General features: G+C 46.0%; 2 protein-coding genes across 7 annotated transcripts in view; both read left to right on the forward strand.

Moving 5' to 3' along the window:
- Nucleotides 1–20,706, forward strand: part of SCGB3A2 (secretoglobin family 3A member 2) — a 35,462-nt gene extending 14,756 nt beyond the window's left edge. Inside the window, exons 1-4 of one of the 6 annotated variants that reach the window (XM_050961823.1) lie at nucleotides 3,214–3,350; nucleotides 4,566–4,717; nucleotides 8,782–8,945; nucleotides 20,654–20,706. In XM_050961823.1, coding sequence (XP_050817780.1) covers nucleotides 3,296–3,350; nucleotides 4,566–4,717; nucleotides 8,782–8,814 — 240 coding nt within the window. In that variant the 5' untranslated portion in view covers nucleotides 3,214–3,295 and the 3' untranslated portion in view covers nucleotides 8,815–8,945; nucleotides 20,654–20,706. Of the gene's footprint in view, nucleotides 1–3,213; nucleotides 3,351–4,565; nucleotides 4,718–8,781; nucleotides 9,000–20,653 lie in introns of those variants that run through there. The other 5 variants (XM_050961821.1, XM_050961818.1, XM_050961820.1 and 2 more) reach the window with 5 other exon arrangements.
- Nucleotides 17,470–23,774, forward strand: part of LOC127055210 (serine protease inhibitor Kazal-type 5-like) — an 80,391-nt gene continuing 74,086 nt past the window's right edge. Inside the window, exons 1-4 of the mRNA XM_050961921.1 lie at nucleotides 17,470–17,524; nucleotides 18,740–18,903; nucleotides 20,489–20,517; nucleotides 21,735–21,801. Of these exons, the coding sequence (XP_050817878.1) occupies nucleotides 17,470–17,524; nucleotides 18,740–18,903; nucleotides 20,489–20,517; nucleotides 21,735–21,801 (315 nt within the window). The remainder of the gene's footprint in view (nucleotides 17,525–18,739; nucleotides 18,904–20,488; nucleotides 20,518–21,734; nucleotides 21,802–23,774) is intronic.

The raw sequence follows: 23,774 nt of genomic DNA on the forward strand, positions 1-23,774 counted from the left end.
CTCTGTGGAAGGTGTCGTACCAGACTGTTCTGGTGCCATCCTGGCCCATGTTTATCCTATTAGTGCTTGAGATCCTTTAGCTATGTGTATACATCCAATTAGCAGTCTTCTTCTTCCCAGCTCCTGTGAGCAGGGCCTGCCTCTAGCTCACGGCTTCACTTCGCTTTATGTTAGCAAAGTCTTGACCATTACTTTAGTTCAGGCCTCAGGCCTCATACCAGGCCTCTAATACAAAGGGTCTATGTTTCAGGGCCTCATCTTACTACAATCTACACATTAACATTAAATAGGGTTAAGCAGGGTCTGGGGCTTGGCTTACAGAGAGTTCAGCTTGTTTAGCACAATCGCAAACACACTACTAGATATTTTAAGCTTTTTATTAAAGATACTGAAAAGGAAAAACAGTTAAAGTATTTAAGGTGTTGGTTGGGATGGAGCCGGAGTTGCTGTGGGGGCATGTCCTCTGTCTCTAGGGTGACCAGGTGTTCTGATTTTATAGGGACAGTCCCGATTTTTGGGTCTTTTTCTTATATAGGCTCCTATTACCCCCCACCCCCGTCCCGATTTTTCATATTTGCTGTCTGGTCACCCTATCTGCGCCCCTCGCTCTCTGGCCTGTTCTGAACAGGACTCTGCTCAGGATCGGGATCATGAAGGTCTTGTACTTTCCTCACAAAATTTCCCTTTTTAAGAATCCCAAAAGGGAGTGAAAGGGGGTGAAATAGCCCATCCTCTCATTATTTTGTTTACCATTTAGGCCTATTATCCAACATACCAGATATGGGTTATTTAATTTTGGCTCTGCATGTCTTGTTTTTTATTTCAACAGAATCCTTGAAACATATCATCTTGGCCTTTTTGCTCTCACTAATTCATTTTTTCTGTCTCCCTTTAGGACCTTTCCCCATCAACATTTGTTACTTTAGATTATTTTAACACCTTATGATATTTTACATACTTGTAATAATTGAGCCCACAGTCTGGGTCATTCTATAGGCCCAAGAATCGCAACTGTACTTAGTTATATTTTAAAGTTTGCAAATTCTTTATGTCAAACTTGGCATTTACAAATCTGACTTGACTAAGTATGAGAAGAACTATAGTTAAACCTTTTAGATGTTAACACAGCTGAAGAACTAACCATTTACTTTATTTGTCGCTAAACCAAAACATAAACTGCTGCTGTGATATGTTCTGATGTTTAGGAACAAACTAACTTTTACTATGTCTAGGAATATGCTCGGGATGGTTAAAGAAGGAAAAATCCCCTCCCCCTTCCCTCCAGCGTACACAGTTAAGGCTGTAGGCAGTGCAGCTGTAGTTGTGTCCATCCCAGGATATTAAGGTGGGTGAGGTAACATCTTTTATTGGACCAATTTCTGTTGGTGAGAGAGACAAGCTTTCGAGCCACGCGGAGCTCTTCTGCGGGTCTGGGAAAGGAACTCCCAGCGTCCCAGCAAAATGCAAGATGTTTAGCAGAAGCAGTTAGCTTTATGTTTACACAAGACATGACCATTGTATGCACTAGTGATTAAGATTGTGTACCTGGAGAAAAGCCTGAGCCTGTGGTGTTATTACCCAGGCGTGTTGCCTCTTTTAAAAAGAAGCAACAACATAGTGTTCTTGGGAACCACTTTTGCATTCATGAGCCATTTGCAAGAGCCAAAGGTGGGAAAAATTTGCAGGCAGTTTAGGTCTCTAACAGACCTTGCCCACCTGCACATTTGTGAGGATGACATGCCATTGTTGTAACTTAGGTCATCATGGGGATCTAACCTGAAACACTAGCATCATGCTGCTCATGTGCACAGAACAACAACCAAAATCCCTGTAATCATAAAGATCTTGGTGTTGCAACAGCCCTTGGTTTTGTTGATTTGAAATTCAATTCACAGCTAACGCAATAGTAGCACCGAATTAAGGCGGCATTTTATTAACAAGAGCGTTACTTGATGCTTCAATAAAAGTCTGCTTTAGCAACTGAACCTTCAACAACTCTGCCATGGTATCAGAGCTGGCAATACCTGTCCCAGGTGGTTATTGGGATTCAGCTGGAGTTGCTAGGGGTGGTGATCCGGGTCCCCCTGTCTTTGGCCCATTCTGGTCAAGGCACCTCTCAGGATCAGGGTGATGAAGACCTGGGGTTCCAGGAAATGTAAGGGTGGCAGCCATGACAGCGAAGCACACTCCAATAGCCTCTGCCTGTTCTTTCCATCTGTTCGTCTTTTTGTTCTTTCCTATTTTCCCCACAAAAGATCTTTTTAAGGATCCCAAAAGAGAGTGATGGGTGAAATAGCCCATCCTCTCATTACTTTGTTGAGCAATTAGGCCTAATATCCAACTTACCAATTACGGTTCATTAATTTCTGGCTCTGTATCTTCTGTATTAAACAAGCATAATTTCACCACAGTCTTTGAATCCTATCAACTCGACCTTTTTGTTTCGACAAATTCACTTATTCTGTCTCCCTTTAATACATTTTCCCATCTGCTTTGATGGTAGTGGTGATTATAGGTTATTGTAACATCTTATGTATTTTACATACATTTTGGAGTGGGGCTCACAATTTGGGTGCATTTGTAGGTTCTATTGTCACAACAGGTCTCCTCAGGAATTCCTTCTCTTAGCAACCCAGGACTGAACAAGCTATTTTGATGCATGGCAGATTTTGGCCATTTGTGACACCAAAAAGAAACTAACTTTTTGACAAACTTGCGCAGTGTGTGCAGAAAGTGAGCTGTCATGCACTACGTCTTCCTAACTGCACAGGGCACACTTAGAGTACATGGCAGTATTAAGAACAGAGTGACATGGGAAGTCCATGTTCTTTCCATTTTAATAGCACATCTAGATTCAAAGTATTATTGTTCCCCCCAGGGAAGTGAAGGAGATTTGTGAGGCAGCAGAGAGGAGTTTTTGTTTGCCACAAACCTAATCTGAAAACCTACTGCATTATGAAATGTTCTGACGTGTGCTACAGCCAAAAGGCATAACGCTCTTCTCCCCCGGACACATGTCCTGTACACGTGCCCAGCCGTTAGAAGAACTTGGCAGGTATCACTCTTCAGTGGTTTCCATTCCCCTGCAAAGCAGGATACAAGGGGAGGGGTATTTGCATTTTTAACCTGACCTTTAGTTGTGCAAACGTGTCAGTGGAATTGCCTCGGGAGGTCCTGGGAGGAGCACAGGCAGGGCCCCCAGGATATAAACAGGCGCTGTTCATGTACCGCTCTACAGGAGAATTAAGTATCGCCCAGTTTCCGACGTGACTCTGAACAGACAGCCATCTCCACCATGAAGCTGACAGTCGTCTTCACGGTTGTCACCCTGGCTCTTTGCTGCTACTCAGGTAAGTGAGCTGTTGGCTGCAGAACACTGTGCATCTGGAACCTCTGCAACCGATGATGCCTTGGTTGAAAACAGCAATTCTTCCTGCTAGGGAAAAATTCACTCAGTGCCTGATCCCCTTCCATTTGATATGACTGGAAAGACCCCTGAACCCAATAGGATCTGGATCAGTCCCTCAGTCAGAATCTGTAGGATAAATAAGGATGTAAGTTATAAAGTAGCATTTAAAATAACTTGCAAATGTTTCAGTATAGTCAGTGATCTGAACAGAGCAGCCTTGTAATCTCTGAGGGCTTCCACCTTTTGGGTAAGTGCAGCAGTTGCATCAGAGCTGCAGCTAGACACTGAGGTTTTTTTTGAACATGACATAAGGGAGTTAAATACCCAAATGCCCTTAGGGTTCGGCTCCTCTGAACATGTCTATAAGTGTATATACCTGAAACAAACAAACCTGCAGGACTTAAATAAAATACTGTGTAAATCTGCTGCAGTCTGTATCTCTGGGAGCAGCTTGGACCTTTCTGTCATGATAAATGTCAACAGATCTACAGCCTGGCTTCTTCTTGAGTCATTATTTCATAAGTAAATGAATCAGGCCCAATCCTGCTCACATGTTTAGTGGGGTTACTCCAGATTTACACAGGTGTTAGTAAGAGCCGGATCTGGTGCATTATGTTTAAAGTGAATAACCATCCATCATTCACTCATGGTTTACACTGAGCTAGGTGAGTGGAAATCATTTGATTTTGGAGAATAGTTTACCTGTCAAGGTTTGCGAAATTGAATACTTGGCAAAAGATTTTAATTAGTAGTTTGTGTCTAGACGACAAAGTTATAAAATTCTTACTGAAAGTCCTAACGTTAGGAAAAGATCACTTTAAAATGGAAATCACTTAAACTTTAATTTTTTGTTTCTTTTTCAAAACATTTTAGAATTTTAAATGACAGTGTGGCCGGGTGGTGGAGTGATCTGCTTGGTGAATGGGCCATGATGGTCCAATGTATCCTTACCCTGAGGGAAAGTTCCACGGCCTGGGAGCAGATTGCTGCTTTCATCCATGTTAGTCAATAAGTTCTTTTATAACTTTGACCATTGCCCATGTAATGCTCTGCCCCCTCCAAGCACTGAGAAACACCCCGAACGCTTTAGCAACAAGGACATTCAAAACGTTCGTTCCTTCTCCTGTTGAGTTTGTTTGACAATTTTGTCTTGCAGCTTCTGCTCTCCTGGTTGACACTGTTGGTTCAAATGTGTTGCCAACCCTGCTTTCCGTTCCTATCGAAGTCCTCAAGGGCCTGATTGAAGGGGTACAGGGCTGTGTGAATGAGCTGAGCCCCGAAGTGGTATCTGCCCTTACTAGCGCGCAGGTAAATCCACCTTCTTTTTCTCCCTCTCTAACATTAAGTTCAATATATCAACTTCCTACTAACCTGGATTTTCTATTAATTATTATTATTGTTAAATGGAAATGCTACAGGGAAAAAAACAAACCAATCTAATACCAGTTTGAATATAAGGAGTGAAAGGGGCCAAAAGTTAGGAAGCATCAAAGAAACACCAAACTCAGAAGGTTTTTCCAATAGCCGGGTGCCCATGTTTAATTCGCACCATGGCATTTGAAAGAATACCCAGACCATATGTGTATTACCTCTTATGGTGAGGAGATTACCAGGTGTTTGAGTCTGAATTTATACCCAGGCATGGATTTCAGGTCACTAATATGTTGCATGTGATGGCTTCTTTGGCCTGTATTTGAAAGAAAGATATATAAATCTAGATGATATTTGTCTTCTTAATAGCTTACTCTATTGATTTTTCTTTTTTGCTACCAAATGAGAATTAGACCAACTGGCCTTCCTATCTGAACACTCTTGACCCCTATGTATCTTCTCTGTATATGGCATCTCCAGTTCAGGCAGAGAGTCACTGACAGGGGCTCCAGGAGAAGCCAGGTAGAGGAGCTAGGAGAGACCCTCATTGCTGAGCTCCGACAAGGGTTTTCTTCAGTACCTTTCAGCAACAAATTTTAATGAACAAAAGTTGCTGTCAATTTCTGCCCATTTTCCTAGCTTTCATACTGGGACAGGTCCAAACCTCTCCTGAGCTCACAGCCCATCATGCATTATTCCCTGCCTAGCCCACAGACTTGCTCCCCATTCACATTTTCCTGGGTAATGTGCAGCTGAGGGGAAAACATTAGACACTGGGGCAATCCACACAACAACCGAGAGCAGAGAAGCAACGTGCCACCAATCCGCATGGCCCCTGTACCAGGGCACTGCTTCTCCCCAGCCTGCACAGGACACACTGCCATGCCCACAGTGTCTCTTGGGTATTTGATTGTCCCATACGTAACAAAACCAAAGAAGAACAGCTCCTCAGCCCCCCGGGTGACTGTCACCAGGGGATTTCCCTCCTTCACCTTTCAGACTCTCACCTCTCAGTCCCCTGGGCACTCTGGCAGTTCTGCTGCCTGCAGCCTCCTAACTCTGACTGACCAGGTCTGCCCTCCTTCTTATAAGCCCTAACTGGGGTCCTCTGATGCAGCACAGGCAGGGCCGGTGCAACTGTTTAGGTGAACTAGGTGGTTTCCTAGGGCGCCGAGATTTGGGGGTGCCAAAAAGTGCCCCCCAATTTTTTTTAAAAATGGTTGACTGGCCGCTGCTGCTGGGACAGAGAGGGAGTCTGAGCTGCCGGCGGCAGCCGGCAGCCCAGGGTGTCCCCCGGATCAGCGCACCGCCGCGGCAACCGGCAGCCCAGGGTGTCCCCTGGCCCAGGGAAACCCCAGGCTGCCGGCTGCCGCGGAGGCGCACTGACTCTGGGTCAGCGTGCACTGCCGCGGCAGCTGGCAGCCCAGGGTGTCTCCCGGGTCAGCGAGCTGCCACGGCAGCCCGGAGCCCAGGGTGTCCCTCGGGTCAGCGAGCTGCCACGGCAGCCCGGAGCCCAGGGGATCCCCCAGGTCAGGGGATCCCCTGGGCTGCCGGCTGCTGCGACGGCGGGCTGACCCGGGGGATCCCCTGGGCTCTATCCCATTTAAGTTTGTATATCACTTGGCAATTATTGTTATGAATATTATTACTTATGTATTCTGTGTCCAAAAATGTTCTAGGATCTCTGCAGACAAATAAAAGAGACTCACTAGTCCAAAGAGCCTGTAATCTAAATTAAAAATGACACCAAGTGATAGTGACAAACAATGGGAGCAAAATAAGGAAATGAGAAGAGGAGGATACAAAAATCAAGTGACATAGTTACTTATTAGGTTCACATCATGTTCTGCAAAATCTGTACAGTTTTTTATATTCCCTTTCCTGTTTGTATCTAAACTGTTCCCGCATTTTCTAAACTTGAAGTGATTTTCTGTTTCATTACTAAACAGACCCCTTACAAACAATCCATACACCCTTGTGTTGTTTTAAACTATTGCATGTGTTAAAACCTACTAAGCCCCCACTTCTTAGCTTAGGAGCTCGTTTACACATATTTCCTATCTTACTTCATCACCAACCACCCTTAGCCCAGATCCCCAACCCAGGTTACTGTAAGCCTCTCATCCTCTGATACCTCCACATCTCTTCCATCCCCAGCAATCATGTCCTTATTTCAGTAAGTAAGTATTTTCATTGCCCAGAAATGAGAAGTTTACAAAAGTTACTCTTGTTATCAGAGGCCTTGATCCACCTTCATAGAATCATAGAATATCAAGGTTGGAAGGGACCTCAGGAGGTATCTAGTCCAACCCCCGCTCAAAGCAGGACCAATCCCCAGACCTTGAAGTCAGTGGAAAAATTCCCACTGATTTCAGTGGGTTTTAGATCAGGCCCAGAGGCTCCAAGAGCCACTTCTTCCTCTTCCTTCACAGAAGCCCTTCAACATCATATTGCCTCCTGTTCCAGCATTCAGCTCAGGCTCTCTGTTAAATAATAAAGAACTTCTGGGGCTATTACCTCAGAAAAGCAGAAAGTTTGTTACTCCTGTTTTATTGTCCCATTTGAAATAATTCTTTAAAATGTAGGTTTCTCTTGTGTAAGGTAACAAGTGACTCAGGATCACCATCTAGCCACAACATGCACGATGCTGAGAAATAAGTAGGTGTGGTGGTTGTTTGCTGACCGGTAAAGCCCTGATTTGATACTAAATACTGGAACAGACATGAACTATTAATATCTCTAGAGCTCCCAGACCTCTCCCGTTGATGGCCTCCTCTTTCGCAATCAAGCAAATGGGATTTGCATGTGAATTCTTACAATGTAACATTCAAGGATTAGCTGGACAGCTCGGAGCACCTTGGAGTTGTACCTTCTGTGAACTTTAATCTTTTATCATTCTTTCTAGCAGAGCAGCACAATAGTGGGATCCTAGGTTGTACTAGCCAGATGTTTTCCTTACTAACTTGGAAGGTTGCTCTCCTATTATTTTGTCAGATGCTTGAATTGCACCTATCTCAAGTGAGGTAAAGTAGAACAAGGCAAAACATCTTAACAGATACCTCCTGCATAAGTGATTGCAGGATAGGGGTCTATTTCTTTAAAACAAACCTGGATCACAATGCCTCTGAGAAACTTGACAACCTCTAATATGGAACAACTTTTTGATCCTATCCAGAGCAGTTGCTGTTACACCAGTAGGATAAGATCTGCCTACATCTGTGCTTTTGTTTAGTGTAATGGTTGCAACTTAAACCTAACAAGGCTTGAATACTCAGGCTTAAGCTTGAAAGTCATCTTGATCTCTTAATCAATATTTACATCAAACAGTTGATGAAATTCAAATAGTTAATTATAGTAAGTGACATGCATTCTCTATCCTTTACTTTTAATAGTGAACAAGAAAAAGGGCTGATAGGAATAAAATTTCATTTTTTTTTCGTTTACAGCTGATGCAGCCTCATGGCAGATTAAAAAAAAAAGGCCTGGGGCACAATTTCGTGACCGTGTATTGTGTATAATGTATGTGATTTTTTTTTTGGGGGGGGACGCAAGATGGAAGTTTCACCTAGGGCACAAAACATCCTTGCACCGGCCCTGAGCACAGGTGCCCTGGACCCGCTTTCTCTTAAAGGGCCAACGTCAGCCTGTGATAACCCCATGCCCCAGAACATGACAGGCATTGAATTCAAGCTCCTGGAACAGGACAAAGTCCCTTGTTATCTCCCACCCATCGTGCCTTATTCTAGGCCTAAACTGTGGAACCAAACCCTTAACTGTACGTTCTTGGGTGATATACAACTGAGGTGGAAATGTCACAAACTGGGGAGCTCCAGAGCACAAGGGAGCCCAGAGAAGCAGGGTGCAGCCAGTGCGAGTGGCCCTGCTGCCCACAATATGGCAGCCGTTTACTGCAGCTCTAAGTTGTTTCTTTACTTGTCTTGTGCAATGTAACCCCTGGCCAGGAGCTCAGCTCTGCAGTCACTGCTCTTGCTGTTTTTTAGGCTCTTCTGGGTTCAGCAAACGTCCTGGGGTAAGGATTCCTGCAGAGCCAGGCGAGGATCTCGGATGGATGAATACCGGAAGCTCCCCTCTTCTTCCTCTCTGATTTCAGCGTTTCTCCTATCTCTGCATGCAGCCCAAGCTCCTGGTGCTCTCACCCCCTCAAGTGAGGGCTCAGAATCGCTCCAATCATTTGTTTCAATAAACTAACTGCAATGCACTTCCTGCTTCGTCTGCTTTCCTCAGAGTAGCACAGAGCACGCGGCTGGTTTGGGTCAGAGGTGTATTATAGGGAACGGCTGGAGGTTTTGCCGTTGTTGTGAGTTCCTGGCGTGCCCGGGGTTAGGTGGGTATAAAATGCCTGGTGATCTCACTGTGAAGTGGCCGGTATGGGTGTAACATTCATTCCTCCAACCCCATTTCCCCACAGAAAACTGACTCAGGCTGGCTCCCTGATGGAAATATAGTGCATCTCAATAGTTAACCCTTTAGCTCCTGGACTACAACGTGAGAGTGTTGGTGTGTGTTACAGGACTTAGGGTGATGGAGTGAGATTTTCTGACCACAGTTTCTGCCCCAGGAAGAAATTTCTCTCACTCTGATATTCCAAACCACCCAGAATGGCTTCCCTGCTGTACTGTAGCCACTGAGGGACAGATTGAATCTCCCTCTTGGCTCCCTTCCCCGTCACCTGAAAGTCTCAGTATTATCACGATCCAGCAGATAACACTCTTTAGTGCAGAGAAATCAGTAACATTTCTGGTATCAGTGCATCTCAGAAAGGCCTTGACCACGAATGGAAGGGGGCACCACAATTACATACACCTACTGGAACCATGGAAGGGTCTCTGGGAGCCCTTCATCTTCCAGCTCCCTGCCCACCACTCGCAGAATGTGCATAGTGAAGCCCTAACTGCCATCCTCTGCCTGGTTCCTGGTGTGAAGGAGAATCATCTTTCATGAGAGCGCCAGGCAGAGTCTGCGAGGGTCTCTCTTGGTGCTTACTGCATTCAGGGTTTTGTTCCCCGGCGTTTCTCAGGGGTTTGCTCCAGACGGGTAGAGATTCCATGAAGTTCCAGCAGGTGCAGCCAGAATCCCCCTTTCACTGTCTTTAGCACTTGGATGAGTCAGGGAAACATCTTCCCTTCCCTGATCCGTCCCCTCTGGGGAATGGTGCCAGCTCCTATGATAAACTCCCACTCCAGCCACACGCCATTTGTTCATCGCTTTGTGTTTTTATGTCTTTAGAGTAAATGTGGTTGAGATAAAACAAGTGAATCCAAAGCAGCTGATGGAGACGGCTGGGGCCAAAAAGGTACAATCCCCCGCACATGGGAATCGAATCACACAAACCACGCTGGTTTAATGTACCTAGTGTGTAGATGCCACCTTGCACTCAGGTAACAAATCACTCACTCATGTCCCTTCCTGCAAATGCACCTCAGGCCCCTTCCCGATGCATGTCACATTCGTCATGCAGAAACGCATCCACATGGTGTTTTGTCAGGCACAGAGAAGATTCACTTAGAGGCAGGAAGAAAGAGCCTGGAAACATTCATACATCTCAGCTGAGATCAGGAGAAACGCTGAGCTACTGTCTCCTTGGAGATTTCCAAAGCTGCTGTGTAAATGGGAATGTCTCCTGGGTGTGCTGGCTGTAAGGCTATTGCAAGTGCTAGGGGTGGTGCTTCTTTCCCCATCCCTCTGTCACCCCTCGATGCTTCCACACAGGATGAGTGGGGCTAGTTGCTGCAAGCAGGGGCCCCAAGAGAGGAGACAGACAAACTGCCATTCTGCCTGCCTTGGAGACAAAGGGAGAGCATCATGTGTTCACCTCGAAACCCTTGTCCTCTGAGGCTGGAACCAGCACTGGCTGGGATTGGCCTCCCCACGTCCCTGAGGTTATCACGGATTAGAAGGCAAAAAACCCAAACTTGCGATGACATGTTTTCCGAGCTCATGCAATCCTTCACACTGATTGGGCACAACTGAATGCATGGAGGCATTCAGTGGCAGAGGATAGGAAAGAATTAAGCGAGCGTGAAGAGCAGAGGCAGGACGTGATGCTGAGGCTAATGAGGGAGCAAACGGACATGATGAAGAGTCTTTTGGAGCTGCAGGAAAGCCAACAAGAGCACAGACCCCGCCTGCAGCCACTCTATAACCACCTCCCTGCCTCCCCATGTTCCATAGCCTCCTCACCCAGAGACCCAAGAACGTGGCGTGGGGGTGGAGGGGGGGGGCTCTGGGCACCCAGCCACTCCACTGCAGAGGCTGGTCCAAGCAACAGAAGGCTGTCATTCAAACAGTTTGATTTTTAGTGTGGCTACAATAAGCAATGTGGCCTTGTCCTTCCCTCCTCCCCCATCCCACTCGGGCTATCTTGATCGTTATCTCATTTTTTTAAATTAATAAAGAAAGAATGCAGGGTTTCAAAACAATAGTTACTTTATTTCAAAGGGGGGAGGTGGTTGGTGTCACGGAGTGTTGGGGAGACCAGGCTCTGCACCCCCGGCTTCCTGCGATTCACCGTGATTCTTAGCCAGCCAGTAACACAAAAGGTTTATTTAGATGACAGGAACACAGTCCAAAACAGGTCTTTCAGGTACAGACAACAGGACCCCCCTCAGTTAGGTCCATCTTGGGGGGGCGAGGCAGGGAAGCCAGAGCCCCACTGGGGGGCCAGAGGCCCATCTGGGCTCATCTCCATTTTTCCAGCCAGCTCCAAACTGACTCACCCTCCAGCCCCTCCTCCTCTTGGCTTTCGTCCCTTCCCGGGCCAGGAGGTCACCTGACCTCTTTGTTCCCCAGCACCTTTTGCTGTCTCCTTGCAGGGGGGAATGGCCTCTGCCATTAGTTGCCAGGAGACAGAGTGTTGGCCATGTATGCACACTGGCCTTTATCCCACCACCTAGAGACTTAAGAACTGCATAGAGGAAACTGAGGCACCCCTACAATGTTCAGAGGAATCATTAAGAACAGTCCCACTTTGTCACAACTGGCTTACAGGGACTTAAAATCAACAAAGGGGCTGGTTTGCATCAAGGAGAAACACACACAACTGTCACACTGAAGCCTGGACAGTCCTGAAACTGGTTTTCAAAGCCTCTCTCCTTGCTGTGCTCTTCTAATTTCCCTGGTGACTGGCTGCTCAAAATCGGACGCCAGGTGATTTGCCTCAACCTCCCACCCTGCCATAAACGTCTCCCCCTTACTCTCACAGATATTACGGAGCACAAAGCAAGCAGCAGTAACGATGGGAATGTTGGTTGCACTGAGGTCTGACCAACAGCACCAGTGGGATTTTAGACGTCCAAAGGCACATTCTACCACCATTCTGCACTCGCTCAGCCTGTAGTTGAACTGCTCATGACTACTGTCCAGGCTTCATGAACAGGTCCCCTGAGCTCGTCGCTGGGGAGGAGGAGAGCAGAGTTGTAGTGGAAGCGGTGGACGAGGACGGGTACCAGTCCTACTGCACCGTCTGCTGTGAAGGCAAGGAGCTGCTGCTGTGTAGCAATGCCAGCTGCTGCAGGTGCTTCTGTGTCGAATGCTTGAAGATCCGGGGAGGGCAAGGTACCTGGCCAAGGCAAAAGAGCAAGAGCCCTGGAGCTGTTACATGTGTCAACCACAGAAGTGCTATGGGGTGTTACAGGGCCGACCGGACTGGAATGTACGGCTGCAAGACTTCTTCACCAGTGACAAAGGACAGGAATATGCTGCACCTAAAATCTAAAAAGGCCCACACATGTCCCAGAGTCCCTACCCTTGATAACGGAGCGTCAATGATTGCATTGGCTACTTGGATCACAGCAGCCCCCACAGTAGACTTGTCCCAACAGCAGTGGTGACGTTGAGCTGAGCGGGCTCCATGCTTGCTGTGGTATGGCATCTGCACGGGTAACCCAGGAAAAAAGGTGCAAAATGATTATCTGCCGTTGCTTTCACTGAGGGGGGGATGACTGACGACATGTACCCAAAACCACTTGTGACAATGTTTTTGCCCCAGCGGGCATTGCGAGTTTAAACCAGTATTCCAATGGGCGGCGGAGACTGTGGGGACTCTGGGATAGCTACCCACAGTGCACCACTCTGTAAGTCGATGCTAGCCACAGTAGTGAGGACGCACTCCACTGACTTAATGTGCTTAGTGTGGACAAATGCAATCGACTGTATAAAATCGATTTCTAAAAATCAACTTCTATAAAATCGACCTCATTTCATAGTGTAGACATACCCTTGTGTGTGTGTGTGTGTGTGTGTTCATCTGATTCTGGGGCTGGAGGAACCCAGCCCTGGGGAACCTGGGTCCTGCAGGATAGCTCCATTGGGAGGGGACTTGCAGACGGGAGAAGCAGAGCTCCATATGAGAACGCAAGTGACTCAAGCAGTACATTGATAGAAGTACAGAACTCCCCTCTCCCTCCCGAAGAGTAACCCCAATAAATGAGCGTGCCCCAAAGTAATGGGCAAATCTGGTAACACTGATTCTGGGAACAATTTAAGCAAATGCTTCAGTCAGTCTTTACCCAGAACAGGTCTTAAACTGATGAGTAAACCCCTTGCCCATCTCTCTCAGGGCTCAGCTGCGCCCAGGATCCAGCCAGTCATCGTGAGAAGGTACTGAACACTGCAATCGGACAGGCCAGAGCCAGGCCACGCTCTTGGCCTGCATCCAGGCTTGACTGCAATGTGTAGGCCTGTTGTATTAACTTAGATGAGACAGATGGGCCAAACGTGTTAGCATAACCTAGTTCCTGATTGTTGTCGGATGTCAGCAGTGTGGGGCTCTGCTCCGAAGTTGATAACAGTCGGCTGCATGCGTGTACCCTCTGTGTGCTGCCCCGGCTCTGCACAGATCGCTGACACAGCAGACCCGAGAGAACCCCCAGTGACCACTGACTCTGATAATGTATGAAGGCACCTAGCCAGGGTTATTGTCAAACGAAGCACAGTAATAGTTCCCCATAGACTCTACAGAACATCCTACGAATATGTGCCCCTGAGAATGGACCGACTCAGTCAGTGGCGGGACTCTCCACTGCTCCCTAGGCTAGACAAAGACATCCACTTAGGGAGGCATTCTAATACACAGGTACAAACAAGTTACACATCACTCCTGACGTATCAAGGTACAACCCCTCTGCATGTTGGGGTGCTGCCTCTCACCTGGTACAGGCTGGTTCGAACAAACAAGCCTATCCACCATACTAGCCTTTTGACCCTGTCTTTAGGATGGTTCGGCCTGTTCCTCATTATCTCTGTGGAAGGTGTCGTACCAGACTGTTCTGGTGCCATCCTGGCCCATGTTTATCCTATTAGTGCTTGAGATCCTTTAGCTATGTGTATACATCCAATTAGCAGCCTTCTTCTTCCCAGCTCCTGCGAGCAGGGCCTGCCTCTGGCTCACGGCTTCACTTCGCTTTATGTTAGCAAAGTCTTGACCATTACTTTAGTTCAGGCCTCAGGCCTCATACCAGGCCTCTGATACAAAGGGTCTATGTTTCAGGGCCTCATCTTACTACAGTCTACACATTAACATAAAATAGGGTTAAGCAGGGTCTGGGACCTGGTTTACAGACAATTCAGCTTGTTTAGCACAATCGCAAACACACTACTAGATATTTTAAGCTTTTTATTAAAGATACCGAAAAGGAAAAACAGTTAAAGTATTTAAGGTGTTGGTTGGGATGGAGCTGGAGTTGCTGTGGGGGCATGTCCTCTGTCTCTAGGATGACCAGATGTCCTGATTTTATAGGGACAGTCCCGATTTTTGGGTCTTTTTCTTATATAGGCTCCTATTACCCCCCACTCCAGTCCCGATTTTTCATATTTGCTGTCTGGTCACCCTATCTGCGCCCCTCGCTCTCTGGCCGGTTCTGAACAGGACTCTGCTCAGGATCGGGATCATGAAGGTCTTGTGCTTTCCTCACAAAATTTCCCTTTTTAAGAACCCCAAAAGGGAGTGGGGGGTGAAATAGCCCATTCCCTCATTATTTTGTTTACCATTTAGGCCTATTATCCAACATATCAGTTATAGGTTATTTTATTTTGGCTCTGCATGTCCTGTTTTTAATTTCAACAGAGTCCTTGAATCATATCATCTTGGCCTTTTTGCTCTCACTAATTCATTTTTTCTGTCTCCCTTTAGGACCTTTTCCCATCAACATTTGTTACTTTAGATTATTTTAATATCTTATAGTCTTTTACATACTTGTAATAATTGAGCCCACAGTTTGGGTCAATTTATAGGCCCAAGAATTGTACTTAGTTATATTTTAAGGTTTGCAAATTCTTTATGTCAAACTTGGCATTTACAAATCTGACTTGACTAAGTATGAGAGGAACTATAGTTAAACCTTTTAGATGTTAACACAGTTTAAGAACTAACCATTTACTTTATTTGTTGCTAAACCTAAACTTAAACTGCTGCTGTGATATGTTCTGATGTTTAGGAACAAACTAACTTTTACTACGTCTAGGAATATGCTCTGGATGGTTAAAAAAGGAAAAATCCCCTCCCCCTTCCCTCCAGCGTACACAGTTAAGGCTGTAGACAGTGCAGCTGTAGCTGTGTCCATCCCAGGATATTAAGGTGGGTGAGGTAACATCTTTTATTGGACCAATTTCTGTTGGTGAGAGAGACAAGCTTTCGAGCCACACAGAGCTCTTCTGCGGGTCTCGGAAAGGAACTCCCAGCGTCCCAGCAAAATGCAAGATGTTTAGCAGAAGCAGTTAGCTGTACGTTTACACAAGACATGACCATTGTATGCATTAGTGATTAAGCTTGTGTACTTGGAGAGTATCCTGAGCCTGTGATCATCTTACCCAGGTGTGTTGCCTCTTTCAAAAAGAAGCAACAACATAACGTTCCTGGGAACCACTTTTGCATTCATGAGCCATTTGCAAGAGCCAAAGGTGGGAAAAAATTGCAGGCAGTTTTAGTCTCTAACAGACCTTGCCCACCTGCACATTTGTGAGGATGACATGCCATTGTTGTAACTTAGGCCATCACGGGGATCTAACCTGCAACACTAGCATCATGCTGCTCACGTACACACAACTGCAACAATCAAAATCCCTGGAATCATAAAGATCTTGGTGTCGCAACAGCCCTTGGTTTTGTTGATATGAAATTCAATTCACAGCTAACGCAATAGTAGTCCCAAATTAAGGTGGCATTTTATTAACAAGAGGGTTACTCTAGAGGATGCTTCAATAAAAGTCTGCTTTTAAACCTTCAACAACTTAAAACACTTTCCTTTCTCCAGTCTCTTAGGTGGTATCTGAGATGGTGTAAAGTGTCCTTTTGGGGTAAAGAGAAGAAGTAGTGAGATGAGCTGGAGACGTCGCTGCTGCTGGTGTTTTTGTAACAGTCCAGCCTTAGAAAGAAAAGTCCCTTTGTCTGACAGTCTCTGCGATGATATCAGAGCTGGCAATACCTGTCCCAGGTGGTTTTTGGGATTCAGCTGGAATAGCTAGGGGTGGTGGTATCACCTGGTTCCCCCTCTCTCTGGCCCGTTCTAGTTAAGGCACTTCTCAGGATCAGGTGATGAAGACCTGGGGTCTCAGAAGATGGAGGAGTGGCAGCCAGGACAGCAAAGCTCGTTCCAGTAGCCTCTGCCAGATCTTTCCATCTGTTTGTCTTTTTGTTCTTTCCTATTTTCCCCACAAAAGATCTTTTTAAGGGTGAAATAGCCCATCCTCTCATTACTTTGTCGACCAATTAGGACTAATATCTGACATAACCATTACCGGTTCATTAATTTCTGGCTCTGCATCTTCTGTATTAAACAAGCATAATTTCACCACAGTCTTTCAACCCTGTCAGCTTGACCTTTTTGTTTCAACAAATTCACTTATTCTGTCTCCCTTTCAAACATTTTCTTATCAGCATTGGTGATTATAGGTTACTGTAACATCTTATGAAAGTTTACATACATTTTCGAGTTGAGCTCACAATTTGGGTACATTTGTAGGCTCTATTGTCATGAAAAGTCTCCTCAGGAATTCCTTCTGTTAGCAAGCCAGGACCGAGGTCCCATACGACCAAACTGTTTTGATGCATGGAAGATTTTGGCCATTTGTGACACCAAAATGCAATTCTGAAGTAAAGTAATTCTGGGGTCATCTCCTTGAGAAATTCATGTGGTGTGTGTAGAAAGCGAGCCCTCATTCACTACGGCTTCCTGACAGCACAGGGAACATGAACATATATCACTGTAATAAGCACAAACTGACCTGGAAAGTCTAGTTCCTTTCCATGTCAACAACACATCTAGACTCAAAGTATTATTGGTTTCCCCCAGGGAAGTGAAGGAAATTTGTGAGGTGGCAAATCCTACTGCATTATGAAATGTTCTGACGTGTGCTATAGCCAAAAGGCAAAACGCTCTTCTCCCCCGGCCACATCTCCTGTACACATGCCAGGCCGTCAGAAGAATTGGCAAGTATCACTCTTCAGTGGTTTCTATTCCCCTGCAAAGCAGGATACAAGTGGAGGGGTATTTGCATTTTTAACCTGACCGTTAGTTGTGCAAACGTGTCAGAGGAATTGCCACGGGAGGTCCTGGGAGGAGCACAGGCAGGGCCCCCAAGATATATACAGGTACTGTTCATGTACCGCTCTACAGGAGAATTAAGTATCACCCAGTTTCTGACGTGACCCTGAACAGACAGCCATCTCCACCATGAAGCTGACAGTCGTCTTCATGGTTGCCACCCTGGCGCTTTGCTGCTACTCAGGTAAGTGAGCTCTTGGCTGCAGAACACTGTGCATCTGGAACCTCTGCAACCGATGATGCCTTGGTTGAAAACAGCAATTCTTCCTGCTAGGGAAAAATTCACTCAGTGCCTGATCCCCTTCCCTTTGATATGACTGGAAAGACCCCTGAACCCAATGGGATCTGGATCAGTCCCTCAGTCAGAATCTGTAGGATAAATAAGGATGTTAGTTATAAAGCAGCATTTAAAATAACTTGCAAATGTTTCAGTATAGTCAGTGATCTGAACAGAGCAGCCTTGTAATCTCTGCGGGCTTCCACCTTTTGGGTAAGTGCAGCAGTTGCATCAGAGCTGCAGCTAGACACTGAGGTTTTTTTTGAACATGGCATAAGGGAGTTAAATACCCAAATGCCGTTGGGGTTCAGCTCCTCTGAACATGTCTATAAGTGTATATACCTTAAACAAACAAACCTGCAGGACTTAAATAAAATACTGTGTAAATCTGCTGCAGTCTGTATCTCTAGGAGCAGCTTGGACCTTTCTGTCATGATAAATGTCAACAGATCTACAGCCTGGCTTCTTCTTGAGTCATTATTTCATATGTAAATGAATCAGGCCCAATCCTGCTCACATGTTTAGTGGGGTTACTCCAGATTTACACAGGTGTTAGTAAGAGCCGGATCTGGTGCATTATGTTTTAAGTGAATAACCATCCATCATTCACTCATGGTTTACACTGAGCTAGGTGAGTGGAAATCATTTGATTTTGCAGAATAGTTTACCTGTCAAGGTTTGCTAAATTGAATACTTGGCAAAAGATTTTAATTAGCAGTTTCTGTCTAGAAGACAAAGTTATAAAATTCTTACTGAAAGTCCTAACATTAGGAAAAGATCACTTTAAAACGGAAATCACTTAAACTTTAATTTTTTGTTTCTTTTTGAAAACATTTTAGAATTTTAAATGACAGTGTGGCCGGGTGGTGGAGTGATCTGCTTGGTGAATGGGCCGTGATGGTCCAATGTATCCTTACCCTGAGGGAAAGTTCCATGGCCTGGGAGCAGATTGCTGCTTTCATCCATGTTAGTCAATAAGTTCTCTTATAATTTTGGCCATTGCCCATGTAATGCTCTGCCCCCTCCTAACGCTGAGAAACACCCTGAACTCTTTACCAACAAGGACAGTCAAAATGTTTGTTCCTTCTCCTGTTGAGTTTGTTTGATGATTTTGTCTTGCAGCTTCTGCTCTCCCGCTTGTCAGTTCCCTGGTAAAGGTTGTGCCAAATCTGGTGTCAGACCTGCCTTCCATTCCTTCCAATGTCCTCACTGAACTGGTTGGAGTGAAACAGGATATTGTGAAAGACCTCACCTCCAAAGTGCTGCCTATTCCTAATAACCTGCTGGTAAATCGACCACCTTTTTCTCCCAGTTTAACATTAAGTTCAATATATCAACTTCCTACTAACCTGGATTTTCTCTTAATTATTATTATTATTGTTAAAAGGAAATGCTACAGGGAAAAAAATGACCCAAACTAACACCAGTTTGAATATAAGGAGTGAATGAGGCCAAAAGTTAGGAAGCATCAAAGGAAAACCAAACTCAGAAGGTTGTTCCAATAGCCAGGTGCCCAGGTTTAATTTGCACCATAGTATTTGAAAGAATACACAGACTGTATGTGTATTACCTCCTATGGTGAGGAGATTAGCGGGTGTTTGATTCTGAATTTACCCAGGGCATATTCCAGGTCACTAATACATTGCATGTGATGGTTTCTCTGGTCTGTATTTGAAAGATATATAAATCTAGATATCTTTCTTGTTAATTGCTAACTCTATTGATATTTTTTGCTACCGAATGAGAATTAGGCCAAAGGATCTTCCTAGCTGAGCACCTTTGATCCCTATGTATCTTCTCTGTATATGACATCTCCAGTTCAAGCAGAGAGACACTGACAGTGGCTCCAGGAGAAGCCATGTTGAGGAGCTGAGGAGAGACCCTCATTGCTGAGCTCCGACAAGGGTTTTCTTCAGTACCTTTCAGCAACAAACATAAATGAACGAAATGTTACAAAATGCTGCCGCTTTTCCTAGCTGTGCTGCTGGGACAGGTCCAAACCTCTGCTGAGCTCACAGCCCATCATGCATTACTCCCTGCCTAGCCCACAGACTTGCTCCCCATTCACATTTTCCTGGGTAATGTGCAGCTGAGGGGAAAACATTAGAAACTGGGGCAATCCACACAACAACCGAGAGCAGAGAAGCAACGGGCCACCAATCCGCATGGCCCCTGTACCAGGGCACTGCTTCTCCCCAGCCTGCACAGGACACACTGCCATGCCCACAGTGTCTCTTGGGTATTTGATTGTCCCATACGTAACAAAACCAAAGAAGAACAGCTCCTCAGCCCCCCGGGTGACTGTCACCAGGGGATTTCCTCCTTTACCTTTCAGACTCTCACCTCTCAGTCCCCTGGGGACTCTGGCAGTCCTGTTGCCTGCAGCCTCCTAACTGACTGACCAGGTCTCCCTTCTCCCTGGGCCAGGGGCGCCCTTATAAGCCCTAATTGGGGTCCTCTGATGCAGCACAGGTGCCCTGGCCCAGCTTCCTCTTAAAGCACCAGCGTCAGCCTGCAATAACTCCATGTCCCAGAACATGACAGACATTGAATTCAAGCTCCTGGAACAGGACAAAGTCTCTTGTTATCTCCCACCCGTCGTGCCTTATTCCAGGCCTAAACCGTGGAACCAAACCCTTAACTGCAGGTTCCTGGGTGATGTACAACTGAGGTGGAAACGTCACAAACTGGGGAGCTCCAGAGCACAAGGGAGCCCAGAGAAGCAGGGTGCAGCCAGTGCGAGTGGCCCTGCTGCCCACAATATGGCAGCCGTTTACTGCAGCTCTAAGTTGTTTCTTTACTTGTCTTGTGCAATGTAACTCCTGGCCAGGAGCTCAGCTCTGCAGTCACTGCTCTTGCTCTGTCTTTTAGGGTATTCTGGATGTACAAGACATCCTGGGGTAAGGATTCCTGCAGAGCCAGGCGAGGATCTCGGATGGATGAATACCGGACGCTCCCCTCTTCTTCCTCTCTGATTTCAGCTTTTCTCCTATCTCTGCATGCAGCCCAAGCTCCTGGTGCTCTCACTCCCTCCAGTGAGGGCTCAGAATCGCTCCAATCATTTGTTTCAATAAACTAACTGCAATGCACTTCCTGCTTCGTCTGCTTTCCTCAGAGTAGCACAGAGCACGCGGTTGGTTTGGGTCAGAGGTGTATTATAGGGAACAGCTGGAGTTTTGCCGTTGTTGTGAGTTCCTGGCATGCCCGGGGTTAGGTGGGTATAAAATGCCTGGTGATCTCACTGTGAAGTGGCCGGTATGGGTGTAACATTCATTCCTCCAACCCCATTTCCCCACAGAAAACTGACTCAGGTTGGCTCCCTGATGGAAATATAGTGCATCTCAATAAGTTAACCCTTTAGCTCCTGGACTACAAGGTAAGAGTGTTGGTGTGTGTTACAGGACTTAGGGTGATGGAGTGAGATTTTCTGACCACAGTTTCTGCCCCAGGAAGAAATTTCTCTCACCCTGATATTCCAAACCACCCAGAATGGCTTCCCTGCTGTATTGTAGCCACTGAGGGACAGATTGATTCTCCCTCTTGGCTCCCTTCCCTGTCACCTGAAAGTCTCAGTATTATCACAATCCAGTAGATAATGCTCTTTAGTACAGAGAAATCAGTAACATTTCTGGTATCAGTGCATCTCAGAAAGGCCTTGACCACGAATGGAAGGGGGAACCACAATTACATACACCTACTGGAACCATGGAAGGGTCTCTGGGAGCCCTTCATCTTCCAGCTCCCTGCCCACCACTCGCAGAATGTGCATAGTGAAGCCCTAACTGCCATGCTCTGCCTGGCTCCTGGTGTGAAGGAGAATCATCTTTCCTGAGAGAGCCAAGCAGGGTCTGCTAGGGTCCCTCTTGGTGCTCGCTGCATTCAGGGTTTTCTTCCCCGGTGTTTCTCAGGAGTTTGCTCCAGACGGGTAGAGATTCCATGAAGTTCCAGCAGGTGCAGCCAGAATCCCCCTTTCACTGTCTTTAGCACTTGGATGAGTCAGGGGAACATCTTCCCCTCCCTGATCCGTCCCCTCTGGGGAATGGTGCCAGCTCCTATGATAAACTCCCACTCCAGCCACACGCCCTTTGTTCATCGCTTTGTGTTTTTATGTCTTCAGAGTAAATGTGGTTGAGATAAAACAAGTGAATCCAAAGCAGCTGATGGAGACGGCTGTGGCCAAAAGGGTACAATCCCCCGCACACGGGAATCGGATCACACAAACCACGCTGGTTTAACGTACCTAGTGTGTAGATGCCACCTTGCACTCAGCTAACATATCACTCACTCACGTCTCTTCCTGCAAATGCACCTCAGGCCCCTTCCCGATGCATGTCACATTCGTCATGCAGAAACGGATCCACATGGTGTTTTGTCAGGCACAAAAAAGATTCACTTAGAGCAGTGGTTCTCAAACTTTTGTACTGACAACCCCTTTCACATAGCAAACCTCTGATTGTGACCCCACCCCATAAATTAAAACCACTTTTTTATATATATAACACTATTATAAAAGCTGGAGGCAAAGTGGGGTTTGGGGTGGAGGCTGACAGCTCGCAATCCCCCATGTAAGAACCTAACAACCCTCTTGGGGGTCTTGACCTCCAGTGTGAGAATTCCTGAGTTAGAGGCAAGATGAAAGAGCCTGGAAACTTTTGTACATCTCAAACTGAGATCAGGAAAAAGGTTGATGTGTAAATGGAAACCTATCCTGAGTGTGCTGGCTGGAAGGCTATTGCAAGTGCTAGGGGCAGCACTTCTTTCACCATCCTTCAGTCCCTTCCCGCGTTAGCACAGGATGAGTGCGGCTAGTTGGTGCCAGCAGGTGGCCCAGGAGAGGAGACAGACAAGCTGCCATTCCGCCTGCCTGTGAAGCAAAGGGAGACCATCATGTGCTCACCTTGAAACCCTCGTCCTCTCGGGTGGTACCAGCACTGACAGGGGTTGATCTCCCACTAATTTCAGATCCAGAATATATTTGCATACCAGTGACAGTCTGAGGTTTACACCTAGAATGCTTCTGTCCCTGCACTAGGGGTGGAGTAGTTTGGTGGCTGGACCAAGTGAGTAATAAAAATGTACTTCTGGGTCAAACAAATTTTTTGGGGGAGGTCAAACATGAAATGGTTCCTTGTGCTGCTGTGGGGGGATTTTCCCTTTTAAACATATTTTGTTATATAAAAGTGAAGCAAATTTTGAAAAGAAAAGTGAAGGAGAATCCACCACATCTCTTGGTACAATGCACCAACAGCTAATTGGACCCTCCCTGTCCAATATTTGCACCTTATCGCCAGTTAGAATGGGTCCAGGTTCAATTTCCAGCCACTGGGTCTTGCTAAGCCAGACTCTGCAAGATTAAAGAGTTCTCTACCATCAGAAATCTTCCCCTGTCCTAGTACCCCACGCAATGAACATCCAGAGATTCCCACCAACAAAAGCCTTGGGGATTCAGGCTTTACCACTGATAACAAGGAAAGGACAAATGCATTTCTTAGATGCAGAAAGGACCTGATTCCAGGAAGCATTTAAGCAAATGCTTCAGTTAGTTTTTACCCAGGAGAGCTCTTAAGCAGGTGACTTGAGTCATGGGCCGAAGAAGGAATTATTCCAAGATGGATGCGGGAAATGCTTAGCATTGCCAACAGCAGCCAAGGTCAACAGTGAATAAAATAGCTAGAGCTGGTCTGTCATTTTTGCATTTTAAAAAATTAATTGAAAATGATGCAAATTTAAAAAAAAACTGTTTGTTTCCGTTTGATTGGTTGGTTGGTTTTGCTGATACTTACCTGGAGCTGAATGTTTTCAAAAATTCCCTTATTGACAAAATATATTCCTGAAATGTTACAAAAATGGTAAAAACTGTCCTGTCTTTTTTGACATACTCTAAATTTTCTAAAAAGAGTCTAAGAGGAGCCAGCTGTTAGAGGAGCTTCTCCCCTGTCATCTATTAACTTTACAGTGAGTTAAGGACCATGGAGAGTGCACATGCTGCTTGCTGTGTCTGCTGCTGGCTTCTGAAAGCTGAGGTCAGAAAGTCTCCACCTCTATGCAGAGAATTTCTGGGAAAGACCAGGGGAGTTCCATATTAGACTTTCTCTTTGAGCTGTAACAATGCACTGAGGATGGAGAGGTGTCCCTCTGGCAAGGTGCATCTCTCCAG

The sequence above is a fragment of the Gopherus flavomarginatus genome, chromosome 7 (genome assembly GCF_025201925.1).
Source record: "Gopherus flavomarginatus isolate rGopFla2 chromosome 7, rGopFla2.mat.asm, whole genome shotgun sequence".
Lineage (NCBI taxonomy): Eukaryota > Metazoa > Chordata > Testudines > Testudinidae > Gopherus > Gopherus flavomarginatus.